This window comes from Bubalus kerabau, chromosome 17, assembly GCF_029407905.1.
Source record: "Bubalus kerabau isolate K-KA32 ecotype Philippines breed swamp buffalo chromosome 17, PCC_UOA_SB_1v2, whole genome shotgun sequence".
Lineage (NCBI taxonomy): Eukaryota > Metazoa > Chordata > Mammalia > Artiodactyla > Bovidae > Bubalus > Bubalus kerabau.
Window position 1 is genome coordinate 28159876 of NC_073640.1, and position 18418 is coordinate 28178293.

General features: G+C 52.3%; 1 protein-coding gene across 5 annotated transcripts in view; it reads left to right on the top strand.

The window, feature by feature from the left end:
* The window catches only part of NLRC5 (NLR family CARD domain containing 5), a 92167-nt gene that overhangs the window by 41081 nt on the left and 32668 nt on the right, over nt 1–18418 (top strand). For 4 of the 5 annotated variants that reach the window (XM_055554387.1, XM_055554390.1, XM_055554386.1 and 1 more), the window contains 14 exons: nt 1088–2762; nt 4018–4101; nt 4247–4330; nt 5675–5758; nt 5886–5975; nt 6641–6700; nt 8313–8378; nt 8867–8950; nt 11252–11335; nt 12309–12398; nt 14278–14346; nt 15140–15208; nt 16071–16154; nt 16576–16659. In XM_055554387.1, coding sequence (XP_055410362.1) covers nt 1088–2762; nt 4018–4101; nt 4247–4330; nt 5675–5758; nt 5886–5975; nt 6641–6700; nt 8313–8378; nt 8867–8950; nt 11252–11335; nt 12309–12398; nt 14278–14346; nt 15140–15208; nt 16071–16154; nt 16576–16659 — 2707 coding nt within the window. The remainder of the gene's footprint in view (nt 1–1087; nt 2763–4017; nt 4102–4246; nt 4331–5674; nt 5759–5885; nt 5976–6640; nt 6701–8312; nt 8379–8866; nt 8951–11251; nt 11336–12308; nt 12399–14277; nt 14347–15139; nt 15209–16070; nt 16155–16575; nt 16660–18418) is intronic. The other variant, XM_055554391.1, reaches the window with a different exon arrangement.

Genomic DNA, 18418 nt, shown 5'->3' on the forward strand with positions numbered 1-18418 from the left:
GTCTTCCAGGCTCCCAGGAGGTCCTGGGTGGGCAGAGGAGGGAGGTAGATCTGGCAGAGAGGCCTTGCCAAGTCCCCAGGAGTAGGGCTTCTGCAGAGATGAGGGAGCTCAAAGCATCCTGGAGGTCTCAGCTCCATCACCCAGGCTTTTCTGGGGATGCTTCCAGGTCCTCAGGGTTTAGGGAGACCCAGGGATGTGATAAGCATGACCTCAGAACTGGGCTCTCAATGACCAGGTTAGAGCTGAGCTGGATGCTGGGATAGAAGCCTCGGGGGTCCCCGGGGAGACATGGAGGCTACTGAGAACCAGTCAGGACAGACAGAAGCTTCTCTCATTCTCTACCAGTTGTCCCGCCAGCTGTGATACCCAGCCCCATTAGGCATAGCCAGAGGATTTGCAGCCGGTCAGAGGGTTTGCATCAATATAAAACAGGACACTATGTCAGGGGTCCCCCCTCTTTGTGGGCATCTCCAGTGTCCCTCAACATTGGAGCCCTCCCTGAGACCCCAATACCTCCCCTGAGCTACCAAAGATCTCCCAAATGACTCAGCAGTTAAAGTCAACACCTGGCACTGTAGGCGTTGACTGTTGACCGGTTTTGGAAGTTCTGATTGGTCAGAACCGGGGCCCATAGGTGATTGGTGCTCATCCTTGACCTCGCAGAACTGAAATATTGTCGGGGGGAGGTGGTGGCAAAGGCAGGTTACTCTGGTATCATAGTAAAAGTTTGTTCCAATAAGATATTGCAAAGGAAGTGCCCCCCTTTCCTCTCCCCCATCATTTTGAAAACTATGCCACTTGCGTTGTTGCAAAACAAACAAGAGCCATGATCCACACGTCCCCATTCATTATTTCTGTGTGTAAATGGCAGCCAAAGCCTGTGCTTCTGTACAGCCAGTTAATTCTGGGAATTTGGGTGGCACAAGACCACCTGTGTGCCCTTGACATCTCTGCCCCCATACCCACACGCAGAGCTGAGGCTGCAGGCTCCCAACCACCTGATGAGGGGGAGGGGGGTTCGGGGGAGGAAGGGGAGCTGGGGGCATGGAGGCATTCTGCTCTCATGCCATCTCCCTGTCCCCTGCAGAGTTGGCCAAGAGGTACCTGCAGCTACTGAGAACTTCTGCCCAGCAGCGCTATGGCGACAGGACCCCCGGGCTGGGACAGCCATTGGCCTTCCACCAAGCCTACGTCCCTCCAATCTTGCAATGGAGCCGGGCCTCAGCGCCCTTCCACACTCAGGAGGGTGCCACAACAGGGAACCCCAAGGCAGAAGACGGCACCGATGTGAACATTCGGGACCTCTTCAGTACCAAGGCCAGCAAGGGCCCAAGAGTGATAGTGCTTCTGGGTAAGGCAGGCATGGGCAAGACCACGCTGGCCCACCGGCTCTGCCAGAAGTGGGCTGATGGTCAGCTGGACCGCTTCCAGGCTGTGTTCCTTTTCGAATTCCGGCAGCTCAACCTGATCACAGGTTCCTTGACGCTGCCGCAGCTCCTTTTCGACATGTACCTGAGGCCCGAGGCCAGCCCGGAGGCCGTCTTCCAGCACCTGAAGGAGAACGCGGAGGGAATCCTGCTGATCTTCGACGGGCTGGACGAGATCCTCCAGCCCTGCTCCGACAAGGAGACCGCGGACCCCGAGGACCCAGCGTCAGCCCTCACCCTCTTCTCCCGCCTCTGCCGTGGGACCCTGCTGCCTGGCTGCTCGGTGATGGCCACTTCTCGTCCAGGGAAGCTGCCCGCCTGCCTGCCCACCGAGGTGGCCACGGTCCACATGTGGGGCTTCGACGGCCCGCGGGTGGAGGAGTATGTGAACCACTTCTTCAGCGACCAGCCGTCCCAGGAGGCGGCCCTGGCGGAGCTGCGGATGGACAGACACCTCTGGAGCATGTGTGCAGTGCCCGCGCTGTGCCGAATTGCCTGCCTCTGCCTCCATCACCTGCTTCCTGGCAGGTCTCCAGGCCAGTCTGCGGCCCTCCTGCCCACCATGACGCAGAACTACGTGCAGATGCTCCTCACCCTCAACCCCGAAGGGGTCCTGTGGGCTGAGCCCCTGCTGGGTCTCGGGGAGGTGGCCCTGAGTGGCCTGGAGTCAGGGAAGGTCATCTTCTCTGCAGGAGACATCCCCGCATCCACCCTGGCCTTTGGGGCTGCCCTCGGTCTGCTGACCTCCTTCTGCGTGTGCATGGGGCCCGGGCACCAGGACACAGGCTACGCCTTCTCCCACCTCAGCCTGCAGGAGTTCTTTGCAGCCCTGCACCTGATGGCCAGCCCCCAGGTGGACAGAGAGACCCTCAGCCAACACATCACCCTCCATTCTCGCTGGGTGCAGCGGACCAAGGCCAGACTGGGCCTGTCGGACCACCTGCCCACCTTTCTGGCCGGCCTGGCATCCCGTGCCTGCTGCTCCTTCCTCAGCCTCCTGGCTGAGCAGGAGGAGGAGTGGGTGGCTGCCAAGCAGGAGGTAGTCCTGCAGGCGCTGAAGAAGTTGGCCACCCGTCGGCTCACGGGGCCCAAGGTTGTAGAGCTGTGTCACTGTGTGGGTGAGACGCAGGATCCTGAGTTGGCCAGCTTCATGGCCCACAGCCTCCCCCAGCAGCTGCCCTTCCACAATTTCCTGCTGACCTACGCCGACCTGGCCTCCCTGACCAACATCCTGGGGCACAGGGATGGCCCCATCCACCTGGATTTTGAGGGCTGCCCCTTGGAGCCCCGCTGCCCTGAAACCCTGGCAGGCTGTGGGCAGGTAGAGAATCTCAGGTGAGAGTGAGGACAAGGGAGCTCTGGGGAGGACCTGGGGACATCCCTGGGAGAGAACTGGACTTTGGGGGTAGTGGAGGCCAGCCAGTCTGGCAGACCCCTGCTGAGAGAAGCAAAGCAAGAATCTTGAATATCATAGCAGGGACTTCTCTGGTTGTCCCACAGTTAGGACACCATGCTTTCAATGACAACGGCGCAGGTTCAGTCCCTGGTTGGGGAATTAAGATCCCAGAAGCCACGTGGCATGGCTTAATTAACTAATGGATTATATAAAGAACAGACGGGGCCCTACTTACTGCCCTTTAGCTTGTAACACAGTGAGGAAGCTCCATGCCTTGCCAGGAACTCTGGGGTCTAGTTAGATGTCCTCTAGTCATGGTTCCTGGATTCAGTCTTTCCCTCCCTTTCCCTCAGTAATGGGCTGGAACCCCAATCCAGGCTGTGCTACTAGAGCCTATTGGGTTTGGACAGGTTCTTTAACCTTGCAACCTGAGTTTCCCTATCCCTCAGATGAATCAGTAATTGTACCTAATGCATAGGGTTGTTGTGAGAATGCATGGAAAACACTTCTTAACACAATTCCCAGCAGGAGTAAAGGCTCAATATGTGTAGTAGCTAGAAAAAAAGGTTAGGGTACAGTAACAAAGAACCCCTCTCTTCCCTGGCCAAATACAGTGGATTAAATAACATAGTTTTTATTATTATTATTCTTATAGAAGACTCAGAAGTAAATGGTCCAGGTCAGTGGGATGGCTCAGCTCCCACGATCATGCAAGAACCCGGGTTCCTTCCATGGTTGCTCCATCATCTTCTAGGGTATCTTGATCTGCATGGGCACAGACACATCTGTGCTCTGGCATGGGAGAAAAGTGAAAAGATGGATTAGTCATGCCCAATGTGTTAAAGCTGGTCCTGGAACTAGCGCACATCCTTTCCACCCTCATTCCAGTGGTGACAACATAATTGGAGTCGTATGATCAATACTGAGCTGCAGGTGAGGCTGGGAAACACCACCTCTGTCTGGAAAACTATGTCCACAGTTACAGCCGTAGTGGAGGGTAGGTTTTGGTGGAAAGTCAGCAGTGTTTGCCATATATGTATTTGTTACTCTACTGCAGCAATTACAACAACTATTACTACTGCTACTACTGCCATTACTGTATTAAATTCCTCCTCTCAGAGGAGGGGAAATGATGACCTCCTCTAAGCCCTGCCCATTCTTGATCTTCTGCCACTTTGCCTCTTCCTGTGGCAGCTTTAAGAGTAGGAAGTGTGGGGACGCCTTTGCAGAAGCCCTCTCCAGGAGCTTGCCAACGATGGGGAGCCTGAAGAAGCTGGGGTGAGTCAGACCTTGGAACCAAGACGGATCCTCAGCTGGGGATGCTTGAAACTCCCCTCCCTTCCCTCCGCCATACACAGGGAAGAGTCCTGGTCTACCCCCTTCCCCATCCCCATTCCTCCTGCCATCTTTGCTTCCCCTGTAGGTTAGCAGGAAGTAAGATCACTGCTCAAGGCATCAGCCACCTGGTGGAGGCTTTGCCCTTCTGCCCACAGCTGGAGGAGGTCAGGTGAGTGATCTCTAGGAGGGCTCACTTGTTGAGGAGAGAATTCACTGCCCAGGGCCCCCCTTGGGCCTGGACTGGGTGCTGTGTGTTCGTTAGGGTCTGGTCCAGTACTTCTTCAGTGAGACCCAGAGAGAGGAGGCATCAGCCTGAGAAACAGGTGGGACTGGGTCCAAACTCAAGGCTCCCAGAGAAGTGCTAATATTTTGGGCCATCTTGAAGGAGCTTGAGTTTTGAGGCACCCTCCCCTCTTTCTGTGACCCTGAGAGAAGGGATGGCAGTGTGTAGGCAGGTGCTGGGTGGGTACACATAAAGGCACGAAGCATACACATACCTTCACATTCATGCACATATGTCTATACACACTTAAACTCACCTGCTCACTTAAGTACATGCCCCACTTGCATGCAAACATGCAGCAGAATATGCCTGCACGCTTAGATCCACATACACATCTAAACACGTAGGCACAAATATACTCCTGCCTTGTATCTGTGATGTGTGACCTTAGAAGGGTGGGGCCAGGGATCCTCTCCAGCAGTTCCCTGGCAGGACCTCTGCTACCTTATATGGCACCTTTATGAGCTTTAGAAGTCACCCCTTCATCCAGGCAGATGCAGCCAGCATCAGGGTGCACTGCTTGTTGAGAGGAGCATTAGCTGGACCCAGCTCTACTCCACCCCCTTTGCTGGGTGTCTTTGTTCACGGTCACTCTGGGTGATTGGAGAAAAGATGAAGATCACTCTCAATAATTACAAAAGAAAAGTAAATGTCAACAAGTTCACTGTCACCAATCTTTTGTCCTGACCAAGTGGTTCCACACAGAGCCACCCTTACACTCTTTATCTCTTTTGTCCCTCCAGCTCAGAATCCAGGCAGAGCTGGTTGTAGACAGGTGGGAAATGTGAGGTCAGAAAGGACAGTGCTTGGCCTAGGGTTCCAGATGAATCAGAACCAGAGATGAGGCCGGGAGCCACTTCTGCTGTGTCCCAGTCTGCTCATCACCTGGGAGCCTAGAGACCCTGATGAACTCAGGTCTCAGGCAGATCCTGAGTTAGAGCCCTGAGTGCAGGGCCCTGGGTCTTTACACCCCTCATGAGACCTCACTGTCCATCATCTGCATCCCCTGGGCCACCAGGCAGAAACTCCCCCAGGGGGACTGAACAGGGACAGAAGTGAAGCCATCAGAGGGCCTCTCCTCCCACCTGGAACTGCTGGATACCATGAACTTCTTGTGGGCCCCTGTCTTGTGTCTTCTGCCTGATGATGGCCATGCCTGTCACCTGCCAAGTGGGGCTTCCAAGTCTCCCAACTCCAGGGCTGAGGGACTGGGCCTTGGTCTCTCTGCAGCTTCCAGGACAATCAGCTCAAGGACAGGGAAGTGCTAAACATCGTGAAGGTACTCTCTTGCCTACCACGGCTCCAGAAACTTGAGTAAGCAGTCTTTCTACTGCCCCTGCCTAAGACACCCTCCCCCCCCCCCCATTCTTTGGAGACAAAGAGAGTCTGGGGTGGATGGGAAGGGAGATTCATTCCTGGCACCCTTGCCACAATCATGCAGCCTGAGCCGCAACAATGTCTCCGTGTCAACACTACTCTCCTTGACAAAGGTGGCGGTCACGTGCCCTACCGTCAGGATGCTGCAGGTCAGGTGAGCAGGAGTGGGGTCCTGCCTTCAAGGTCTTGAAAAAGGGGGAGGAGAAAGTAGGGGATGGGAAAGGAGGAGGCCACTGGTCTGTAAGACCTATATGTGTATGCGTGAGTCTGTTTTACTCACATTGATATCTCCAGAGCCTAACTCAGGCTGGCACCTCGTACTCAATAAATAGTGAATGAATGGAAAGATAAATGGATGGGTGGATGAATGAAGGAATGAATCAGCAAATCTAGGAACTACTGGCAGAGTGGAAGGAATCCTGAGTCACATGTCGCTCTCCGTGGTGCTGAACTAGCATTGCCAGTTTGGGTCACGGGGTAGATCAAATTTCATGCCTCTTAATCCTGAAACACTGACTCCTGTAGAAACTCTCAGCAGTCCTAATTTTTATTGTTTTTCTAGCAAAAAAAGAAAGAAAAAGAAAAAGTGTTTTCCTGACTTTTTAAACCACTCAGGATTCATCTAGCAATGTCATAGTCACAATTGTACATTTTGAGCACTTGGAGCAATTTGCGCAATTGTCTGATTTTGAGCACTCTCACCAGTTCTGCTGTTTCTCTGTGAATTACAAATCAGCTTTCTCTGGAGGTTTGGGGCAGCCTGGGGCGCACAGGTGGGGGTGATGTACTGGTTTCACAGCTCAGTGTCCAACCTTACAGGGAGACGGACCTCATCTTCCTCCTCTCCCCGCCCACAGAGACAGATCCTGAGCTACAAGGGTAAGAAGCTAGGGATGGAGCTAGTCTGGGCTCATTCTGAGAAGCAATCTGGGCTTAGGCAGCTGTGGGGGAAATTGCAAAAGAACTTAAGAACTGGAATGCAGGGGGATTTTCTTGCTACTGCTTCCCTGAGAAATGACTTACTTCTCAGAGTTGGCCAAGGTTTTAGCTTCCTCTAGTGTCTCTGGACCACATCCAGCTCCTGTGATGAGAAGGTATCCTCAGAAGTCTCAGAGTGATCAGACCCTTAGGGAGGGCATGAAGACAGTGAGTTTGGCATTGCTAGGCAGGGAAACACTTCCAACTGAAAAAGAAGGAAGGCAATTATGGTTTCAGCATCTTAGACTTGATCTGAGAATTGAATAAATTAACACATTTAAAGTGCTTAGAACACTGCTGGCATCCAGTTGCCATGCAAATGCTGGCTGTTTCAGCTCTTCGTGGATTCCAGCTTGGCCATTCCTGGCTGGGCAGAAATAGGGAAGTTACCATCCCGTTAAATTTTTTTTATGTGCTTCTGTCACACCTCCCCCTTGTGAGACTCAAGAGATAAATGAAGTTGTATGTCCTCATAAGACTCTGAGCCTCAATTTACTCACCTATTCAAGGATCTGGGGGCCTTCCCTGATGGCTCAGATGGTAAAAAATCTACCTGCAATGCAGGAGACCCAGGTTCAGTCCCTGGGTTGGGAAGTCCCTGGAGAAGGGAATAGCTACCCACTCCAGTATTCTTGCCTGGAAAAATTCATGGACAGAGGAGTCTGGTGGGCTATAGTCCAGGGAGTTGTAAAGAGTCAGACACAACTGAGCAATTAACACTTTTACTTTTTTCATAAGGATTTGGGAGGACCAATATGTTTTTACCCTCTGACTGCATAGAGCTATGATGCCCCTCTGGCCATTTAATTTTATATTAATTAGCATTAAGTAAAATGAACATTTCAGTTCATCAGCACTGTAGCCACTGTTCAAGGGCTCAATGGCCATGAGTGACTCGAGTGGCTCCCATAGTGGATGCCACAAATAGAAAACACTTCCGTCATTGCAGAAAGTTCTTTTGGACAGCACCGCTCTAGAAGTTGGTGAAAACCTGTGATGTCCCAGCTTCCCTGCAGCCCCCAGTCCTTTCTTGGTTTCCTACCATATGCACCTATGTACCATTCCATCCATTCTCCCAGCCTTTTGAACCACAGATGGTACAAGTGAAGACCATCACATCTTAACAATAACAGCTTCTTTTTACTAAGCTTCAGTTTTATGCCTGTGCTAGACACTTGACCATATGTTGTCTCATTCAATCACTTTATATGTTGGATGTTGTCATCCCACTTTTAAAAAAAGAAAGTGGAGCCTCAGATGGATGAAGTGACTTGCCCAAGGCCACACAGCTAAATATGGCAGAACCAGAATTTGAATCAAGGTCCCAGTTGACTGCAGGCCTCGTTTTCTGCTGCTTTGTTGAATAGCACCTTCAGTACATTCAAGCACCCATCTTTGCTACTCATTGACTGTGGGTCATGCTGTAGGGTTATCATTTCCTAGAAACTAAGGGGAAAGGTTTGGTCCTTCATGCCTGGGTCTCCTGAGCCAATGCTGGATTTGTTCTTGCCAGAGACCCAGACTTACAGGGAAATGCCAACCAGAGGAAAGAGGCTCAGAGGAGAAGCCTGGCACTCAGGTACGGTGGGATCCATTGCCCTGAGGGGAGGGATATGATGTGGGGAGATGGTACCTTGCCAGAGGAGTCAGGGCAGGGGCAGGGAAGATAAAGGGAAAAGCAGATGTGTGGCAGGGAAAGGATATGAATAACCCATCCTAGCCTGAACCAGGAGCATCCGTCATAAGAACAACACTGAAATCTGTTATTCAACAGCCCTTTGCTTTGTGCTTGGCACTGTAATATTTTATATCCATTACCTCATTTTAATTGTTTTGAAAACCTGCAAAGTACACATTATTAGCCCCATTTGGTAGAGGAGGCAACTGGGTCTTAGACAGGTTAGGTGTCCTGTCTAAGGTCACTCAGCTACTGAAACACAGGGCCGAGATTAGACCCAGGTCTGCTGGCCTCCTGGCTCCTCCAGCTCCCGGCAGCCACACTCAGAGCTACAGGAGCCATAGTGTAGCTTCTGACCTTGAGCTTCTCTGCTCTGACCCCCACTTCAGGCTCCAAAAGTGTCAGCTTGGGGTCCATGATGTGGAGGTGCTCATAGCCCAGCTGCGGGAAGGCCCTCAACTGGATGAAGTGGAGTGAGTATCATGGGGAGCACTGGGACGGGAGGCGGGAGGGAGGGCAGGGCAGCATAGGCAAGGCTTTTTGGGTGGATGGTGTGGGGAAGGGCACGCTCTTCATTAAGAATTTGGGGGGAATCAGATCATCAGAACGGCTACCATTATTTAGCACCTGTCATGTACCAGGCACTTTGACATACATCCTCTCATTTAATCCTTATATCTCTATGATGTAAGTACTGCTACTGTGGGCATTTTATAGTGGAGGAAATTTAGCCACAGAAAGGTAAATTTGCTCACAGTCACAAAGCTAGGAAGACTCCAGGCCAGGGTTCAGGCTCAGTCTGACTCCTGTCCTTATCCTCACAGAGGTTTGCAAAGCAGAAAGCTCATGGCACTTAGGTCTTACCTTCTAAACCACAACCCTCAGGGTCCCTCACCCTGTCTTCCTCCCAGAGTAGCATGAGATGACCTCTTTGGGACTGGAGAAAATTCTCAGGATGTCCAGCTCCTGGGTGATGCCTTTGAGAGTGTGGTTTGGGGATCACTGGAGGTCCTGTTATGTCACCAGGATGGGACCCCTGCCAGGATCATCCCAGAAAGTCAAATGGGCTTGAAGTTGGGTTGGGGCAAGATGAATGGCATGAAGGCAGCCTTGATGACCAAAGTTTCAGCCTTGATGTTGTCCCATTGCAAGAACCAAGACAGGATTAAAAGCTGGTTTTTACCAAATTCACATACTTCCACCCAGCTCCCACCAGCTTCCACCAGCTTCCACCAGCCACCATCAGGCCTGTCTCTCCCTCAGTGTTCTCACCTGCAGGTGGGCCTCATCACCCACCTGGCTACACAGATCAGACAACCTCTTAGCCCCCTTGCCCTCCTCCTATAGCCAGTCTATCCTGAGTTGTCCTTCCCCCTGTATAATTCCCTTGGGACATTCTCTTGGGACTTTCCTGGTGGTCTAGTGGTTAAGACTCCACACTTCCACTGGAGGGGGAATGAGTTTGATCCCTGGTAGGGGAGCTAAAACCGCACATGATCTGGGACTAAGATCCCACATGTGGCATGACACGACCATTCTCTTTTCTCCATCCTCTTCATCCACCTCCCTAATCTAAACCACTCTCACCTTCCACTTGGACGCCTCCTCACTAGGCTTCCCTGCTTCCATCCTGGCCACCTCCACCTGGCAGTGAACTGCCTTTTATTGCTGCCTGCCCCTTCCCCTTGCTCAGGATAAAGTCCAAATCCTTAAATACTGTCTGATCCAGAACCAGCCCACAACCCCACAAGCCCCATCTGACCCCACTTTCCCACTCAATCTTATTTATCTATTTCTTTGTTTAATTTGTTTATTTACTTTTTTGTGGCTGTGCTGGGTCTTCCTTGCTGCACTTTTCTAGGATTTTCTAGTTGCAGCTTTTTTTTCAACTAGGCTTTTCTCTAGTTGCAGCAGGTGGGAGACTACTCTCTAGTTGCAGTGCACGGGCTTCTCGTAGCAGTGGCTTTTCTCGTTGCAGAGCACAGGCTCTAGGCACGCAGGCTTCCGTAATTTCAGTTCCCAGGCTCTAGAGCACAGACTCAATAGTTGTGGTGCCCGGGCTTAGTTGCTCCACAGCTTGTGGGATCTTCCCGGACCAGGGATCAAACCCATGTCTCCTGCATTGGCAGGCGGATCGTTTACCACTGAGCCACCAGGGAAGCCCCCACTCAATCTTTAACCTAGACATACTGGCTCTTGTTCAGGTCCTTGAATGTGCTATGCCACAGGGTCTTTGACTGTGCTCTCCCTGCTACCAGGAACCCCCTCCCCCATCTCTCTCCCACCCCTTACCTGTTGAACTCCTAGTTTTTCTAGCAAGTAACTCAAACATCAGGGAAGTCTTCTCTTTTCCCCAGATTAGATCAGATCCCCCTATAAGCATGGAGCTCATCACAAGAAGTAATTATGTAGGTTGTAGCATAAGGAAACAGTCGAGGGTGGGGCCTTAAAGTCAGGCTGCCCGAGTTCAAATCCCAGGTCCAGCTTTGATCAAATGTTTCAACCACTCTGGAAGTCAGTTTACTCATCAGTACAGTGAGGATAATTATAGTGCCTACTGCATAGGGTTGTTATGAGGATTCAACATCCAACATCGTGAAAGCACCTAGGACAGTTTCAGGCGTATAGCACACAATCTTTCACTGTTCTTTATAACTGAGTCTCATTTACTGGAGTAATGCTTTGACTAGAGTCATTGAGGGACTGTGTGAATGCTGAGGGTGGAGGGGGCACCCCACCCTAGCTGCACAGGACATCAGACCCCTCTGTCTCAGCCTCTCAGGGAACCAGCTCAAAGATGAAGGCTGTCAACTGATGGCAGAGGCTGCTCCCCAACTGCACATCACAAAGAAGCTGGAGTGAGTTGCCTGCCCCACTGTCGGGTACCAGGGAGGGTCCAGCAGAGTCCCAGCTGGTCCCTGCCACCCCTGATCCCCGTGCCCACAGTCACCAGAAATGATGCTGCTCCATGACCTCCCATGCTTTCTCCCAACTCCAGTGTGGCTGGAGTAGTTCAGCCACGTCTTGCTCTTGCCTCTGGCATGCGCCACCTAGGTCCCGTTATGAAAACCGCTTGTACACGAAGAGCATGTTCAGTGTACATCAGTAGCTTGTGTTCCAGTTTGCCCTGACAGCCGCCCCATGGTGGGTGGGATGCAGTGTTTTACTGGCGCAGCTTTAGGGTATTGGGTGGATGGGTGCTGGTGTGTTGGGTTGGGATATTGGAGTGGAAAGTAGTATGTTAGGGTAGGGGTATGGTTTGGGGGTGAAAGGATGGGTTGTGGTGTTGGTGGGATGAAAAGAAAGGGTAGTGGGCTATTGGGTGTGCTGTGGTGATGCATGGCGTGGGGTAGGGTGCTGTTTGCGGGGGATGTGTTGGGTTCTTAGCATCAAGTGTGAGTTATGTGTGGGGGAGGGTGTTGAGGTTAACAGTGATTTGGATTCTTGGCCTTGGATTTAGACCCTGGCTGTCACTCAGTAGCTCTGTGATCCTGGGAAAGTAACATAGTGTTTCTTGGCCTCAGTTTTCCCCATTGATAAAAATGGGATTAAAATAGTGGTTATTTTTCAGATTGGAAAACAGAATCAGAGAGGCAAAAACAGTAAGTCAGCGCTTATTGCTCCAGCTGGAGAACTTTATTCTCTGTGTGGGGCAGGGGGTCACATGCCTCTTGGCTCATCCACCTGGGCCAGAAGCCTTTGAGACCCTTTGGCTAGGGACCCAGGACATTCCAAGAGTGCCAGCTGCTGAGCCAGGAAGAGGAGCTGGAGCTGTCTGGGGCCGGGACTCCAACCACCTGCTGATGGCTGCCTCCCTCCTCCTGTCCACAGCCTCAGTGACAATGAGCTTTCTGTGGCCGGGGTGCTGGGAGTACTGAGTGTGGTGAACACGTGCCAAACCCTGACAGAGCTACATATCAGGTAGGAGCTCCCAGCCGACCACCGTCACCCACTGCCACCCACAGCGTGGAGCTCCCAGGCTCTCCCATCATCCCTCTCCAAGTTTTCGGCATTCTTTCTGGCCGTGGGCCTTTGGGTCCTATAGAAGAAGCTGCTGCTGCCCGACCAGACCCCTTTACAGCTGGGCACCCATTCCCAGCTACTAAAGGTGTTGGCTGCTCACAGTTTATACCTCTTCTGGAGAACTGACCTGGGCGGATAAGATCCGGTGATGCCTAGGAGGGTACACCTCCACCCTGTCCCCCCAACCGGGAATAGCCAATGACGGAGGCAGAGGTGTAACTTACCAGCCCCTTTGCCTCAGGGGAGGCAAACTTTTAGTGCTATTCATGCACCCCAAGGGATCTGGCCAAGGATCTGCCCTGTTATGCTTCCCTCTGTCCCTTATTGATTTCTCTTGAGATCAGACCCTCAGGACATCATGTACATGGTGACCAAGGGACTCTGCTTCTAAGGGGGCCTGACCTTAGATGGGGCCCAACCTTATTTCTATAAGTCTCTGTGTTCAATCTGGGCAGCTGAGGACAGATGTTAATAAATGTCAACATGGTCCCCACCCACAGGGACTCTCAACTTAGTTTGGAGGCCCTGCTTTAAACACTCCTCAGAGGAGGAAAGGGAGACCAAGTTCACCCAAGAGGTGGATTAGGGGACCTTGGTTCTCTGTATATAATAATTGAGTAAAGGCCCCTATGATGTTGCAAATGTTACTCCATTCACTTCTAGGAATTTATAATGAAGAGGTCACCATGATGGTGCAAACACTTAGTCCTGCAGGGGTGTTCATCTCTGTCTTGGTTGTAATAGGAAAAACTGAAAATAACTTAAATCTTTAACAATAGGATATTAATGCTATTAGTTAAATAGACTAAGTTGCCTCCAGAGAGAACTCGAGGGAACCATGATACAGCTGCAGCTTTAGTGCAGAGGGAAGACTGTGGCCTATTAAGTAAACATAAAAATTTTAATTCATTGTTTATATAATAAAGCTTTTCAATCACACTGAAAGGGAGAATAGTATAATGAACTCCCCAGCCCCCACCAATAACTGTCAACATCATGTAACCCTTGCTTCATCTGTCCTGTGAAATATTAATTTTTAAAAGAGAACCTGTAAATATATCCATTGTTTAAGAAAGAAAAAGAAAGACTGTTAACTGCATTAAGAAGAGAAAAGACTTGAAGGGCCCACTCCACATGTTATTAATACCATCAGTGGTAATTGATAGGTGGAAGAGATGGTGGGTGATTTTTCTTTATTTTCTTTTTACTTTACTCTGTCTTCTAAGTTCTCTAGAGGGAAGAAGAATGACTTTTGTAATTGGAAATATATTGGGTTGGCCCAAAAGTTCATGCATGTTTTTCCATTACATGGAAAAACCCGAATGAACTTTTGGGACAACCTGGTGTCTATAACATTCAGTTGGGAAGGCGAGGTTAGGGCTGCGCTGACTGTCAGTCACAGCATCCCGTGGACTCCCAGTGCCCGTCCGGGCCCGGCAGTGGCCTCCCCATGTAGGGCCGAGCACCCGCAGCCTCCAGGCACAGAGGAGCAGGACGGAGGAAGAGAGGTTTCAGCCTGAGGCAGAGAGAAAGCAGAGCTGAAGTTTGATTTCAGAGAAAGAAAAGACTTACCAGGAAATGAGGGCCTATACCTTTGTGAAATTTCTGCAGTAGAAAGACTCCAGGCCCCCAGAAAGCTCAGAGGATGTTAGGGCAAATCAGAGGAAGTGCTGCAGCTAGAGGCAGGGGGGTGACCCCTTAGAGGCCCAGCTGAAAAAAATGACTTCAGGGAACCCCGTAAACCTCCTGCCTCCTCCCTCCCCTCTTCTCTCTGCAGCCTGCTGCACAAAACTGTGGTCTTCACGTTTGCCCCAGAGCTGGAGGAGCAGGAGGGGATCCAGAAGAGGTAGGGCCCTGATGTCATCCCAGCCCAGCACTCAGCCCGGACCATCCCCTCCTTGAGCTCCACAGCTAGACTGTGCAAGTCAGCCGTGGTGGGTGGGGATGACAGATTCACAAAGGTGCAGGAAGTCAGCAGGCTCAGCTAGGATGCTACCCAAAAGGGGAGGCTCAAAGGACGAACCACCTCCCCCCTTTCCCAAAGTGGTACCTGAAGAGAGCCCTAGGGTGCCAGATGCAGCCTGGGACAGGGGTGGAGTAGCCAGAGAGCTCCTCCTGGGAGACTGAGGCCCTGCAGCCTAAACCCAGAGGACCCCCTGGTCTGCAGCTCTGATTTTGGTCAGAACTTCAGGCTCCCTTTGGTGTAAGGACTGTTTAGAGGGTGTTTGCCTCCTCCAGGGTTCCTTCCTGGGTTTGCCCAGCCCAGCACACAGGCAGAGACTCAGCTCAGTGCTCGACTACAGTCTTCTTCTGTAGGATCTGAGCTTTTGAAGGCTTGCTTGCCACTGAGGCTGACATCTTTGAAGGCACAGATGGTGATGAGATCAAAGATACTAAGAGCCAAGGTTAACTGAGAGGCAGCAAACTAAGGCAATTCACTTATATTCTCCCAGTGCCAGGCTGAGTGATTTGTCCCAGGCTACCCAGCCAGGAAGTCAAGAGGACCCGTTGAAACCAAGATCTCTGACTGTCCCCAGGCCTCACATAGGGACTGAATGGTGGGGAGTGGCACTGAGGCTGGAGTTTGAGACAGTGGGTAAGGCATTTGCTGAGGCTGGCCTTGGTGTGTGTCCCTCCAGGGCTACGTTTCCTGACAGCCTTATGTTCCAGATGTCCTCTGAGCCATCTCTGCGCTCCCCGAGGATCAGGTACCACCGTGATGGCCTGCAGGCTCCTCCGTGGCTCCAGCCTCCTCCCTTCCCGGGTGCAGAGTCTGTCCCCGGGCCCCAGCCCCGGGTGCTCCCAGAGGACGTGACCTGCTGTCACAGCCTGGTTTTCCTGCCTGTCGCCTCCCTTGCCCAGCCCACCCTACATGGGGCTCACAGGGCAGCCCCTCAGTCACTTCCCTGCCCAAGGTCCCCACCCCTGTTAGCCCTCCAGACCTCCAGTAGCTGAGGAGTTATGGGAACTCTGGATACAGAGAATGGGTAGCACATAGCCTCTTCTTTCCTGATCCAGGGGCCTAGGCCTAGGGGCTCAGCTCAGCCCCACAGGGCTCCCATCACAACTCTTCCAGCCTTCTCTCTGTGTCTGTGTCCATCCAGATTTCCCTCTCTGTCTGTCTGTCCTCCTCTGGCCGTCAGTCTGTCTCTCAATCTCTCTCTCTCTCCTCTCCTCTTATCTCTGTGTCTTCCCTGGTGGCTCAGGGGTAAAGAATCCACCTGCCAATACAGGAGACCTAGGTTCAATCCCTGGGTTGGGAGGATCCCCTGGAGGAGGTCATGGCAACCCACTCCAGTATTCTGGCCTGGAGAAGCCCATGGACAGAGGAGCCTGGAGGGCTACAGTCCATGGGGTCGCCGAGAGTCAGACATGAAGCGGCTAAGCACGCCTGCTGACTGACTCTTATGGCCCGTGTGACATCCTTGTATGCCATGTGTCGATCCCTCTTGGTCTGTCTGGGTGTCAGACACACCCTTCCACCAGCCCCTCCACCTGTGTGTCTGGGGGTGGCGGGCCTCTCTGCTGAGCGGTGTGGGTGCTGCAGGGCTGTGGTTCTGCCCTTCTCAGGCTGACGCACTGTGCCCTGCAAGCCCAGCGCCTGGAGCTGCTCTGCAAAGTGCTGGGAGGAAGTTGCCGCCTCGGTCACCTTGAGTAAGTGGTTGTGGCTGGCGGGTGGGTGGGTGGGGCCATCAGTTGGTAGGTATTAGTGTGGTGCGTTTTTTTGTTTCTTAAGATTTAGATCATGTGTTTGTTCCCTGCTGCATCCCCTTAAAGAATCTGGTCAAAGTCGTGACTCATCCCCCTAAAACATAGCCCACCCCCCCAACATTTGACACTTTGAAGCCCAACTCTGATCCCTCGGGGGTCACAAACCTGAAGATGAGAACCCCTGGGGTTGGGGGGACCCCACCTGACCCAGTGCTGGGTGCTAAGATCCAGCCTGGCAGCCCAGGACCGTATCCCAGTTCTAGGAGACACTGAGTCGCTGAGTACCAGGGATGGAAACTTGAAATTTTGCCATCTCCACCCCTGCCACCCTGCACTGACTTGTCCTCCCCATCGCCCCTCCCAGCTTATCAGGCAATGCTCTGGGGGACGAAGGTGTGGCCCTGCTGGCTCGGCTGCTCCCAGGACTGGGTTCTCTGCAGTCCTTGAAGTGAGTAGCCCTCTGGGCAAAGCCTCTGAGATGGGATCTCATCAGGATGAGGGTGTGGGGTGGGGAGGGGCAGAGGGGATGGTGATGAAGGGGTGGGGGGATAGTCTGTGTCCCATCTCATTCCCACCTGGGGTTATCATAAAGATCAAATCAGACAGGTGGTCCTATTCAGGACAGGGTAGCTACTACTGTGATTCTCACTAGAAGAGAAACTGGATTCTATGACTCTGCAACCCAGCTTCTGAGTTGAGGTTTCACTTCTCAAACTTGGCTCCTTGTCTCTGCGCATGCTCTCAGGAAGGCCCAGGCAGGAAGGTCTGGGGAGTTTTTCCTGATTAATGTAACAGCTGGCAGCCATTCTGGCCCTGGGGAAGGGGCTGTTTGATGGGGCCCTGGCCGGGTTGGCAGGGACGGTTTGAACTAAAGAAGACATCCAAAGCAGTGTGACTGAAGACTTGAGAGCCCTGAGCACCTGCCAAGAGAGGGGAGAAGTTCACTACGGGAGAGGGGCCCTGGAAGGAGGCCAGGAACCCCCAGACTTTGCCTGCAGCCAACCAGAGTTTCTAGGCCCTTAAAGGTCCCTGTGTTCCAGGCTCACACGCCCCCCGCTCCTCCTCCCCCCCGGCTCTTCAAGGAGAGCCTTCCTGGCCGCAGGAACCTGGTTACAGGTCCTAGGTTCCCAGTGTCCCTGGACAAATTACATCACCTCTCTGAGCTCCTGGTTCTAGTCAATTCACACGGAAACACAGAAGGAGGTGGCTGTGGCTTGGGCTATAACCCATGCTGTGGCTTGAGAGCACTGCCCATTCCAACCACCTTTCTCTGGGAGGCTGGGACAAGCAGAGGTTGCTTCTGTTCCTGTTCACAACCTCCAGAGGGTGGGGAGGAAAGCCTCACTGATGGAGGCAAATGTCATGCAGATGTGAAGTGAAGTGAAAATTGCTCAGTCATGTCTTGTTATGACCCCATGGACTATACAGTTCATGGATTTTTCTAGGCCAGAATACTGGAGTGGGTAGCCTTTCCTTCTCCAGGGGATCTTCCCAACCCAGGGATCAAACCCAGGTCTCCCGCATTGCAGGAGGATTCTTTACCAGCTGAGCCACAGGGGAAGCCCAGGAATACTGGAGTGGGTAGCCTATCCCTTCTCCTGGGATCTTTCCCTCCTGAAAAGATCCTGACCCAGGAATCAAAACGCGGTCTCCTGCATTGCAGGCAGATTCTTTACCAGCTGAGCTATCAAGGAGCCTTCCAGAATATCCTCCTATGACCTTGTCAATACTGGGAATGGCTGCTGGTGTGGCTTCCAGCCTGTGAGGGTCTGCACCATCTGCCAGTCTCCCAGGGCCTGAGGAGTGCTACATTAAGTGGTAAATATTAGACCACTAGGATGGATTGACAGGCCACGAAAGAGGAAAAGCTCTGTTCTGCTTTTGCAACAAGGGGCCTCACATTTTCACTTAGCACTGGGCACTGCCCCTCCTGGATCAAATGGGGAAACCGAGGCACAAGTCACCCCAGATTCATTCTAGATAGAGGGAACCACTGAGTTCTAATCTCAGCTCTGTCACCAACTTGTCTCTTAATCTTGGGCCAGACCTTGCTGCTCTCTGGGCCTCAGTTTCCCCGTCTGTACAATGGGGAGTTAGCAGAGACACTCTGAGTAACTCTGGGGTTCCGAGTGTTCCATTGTCTGGTACAGAGAGGGACAGCCCTCCCCAACCCTGTGCTCTAACCACAAAGAGGGTGTTATTGAGTC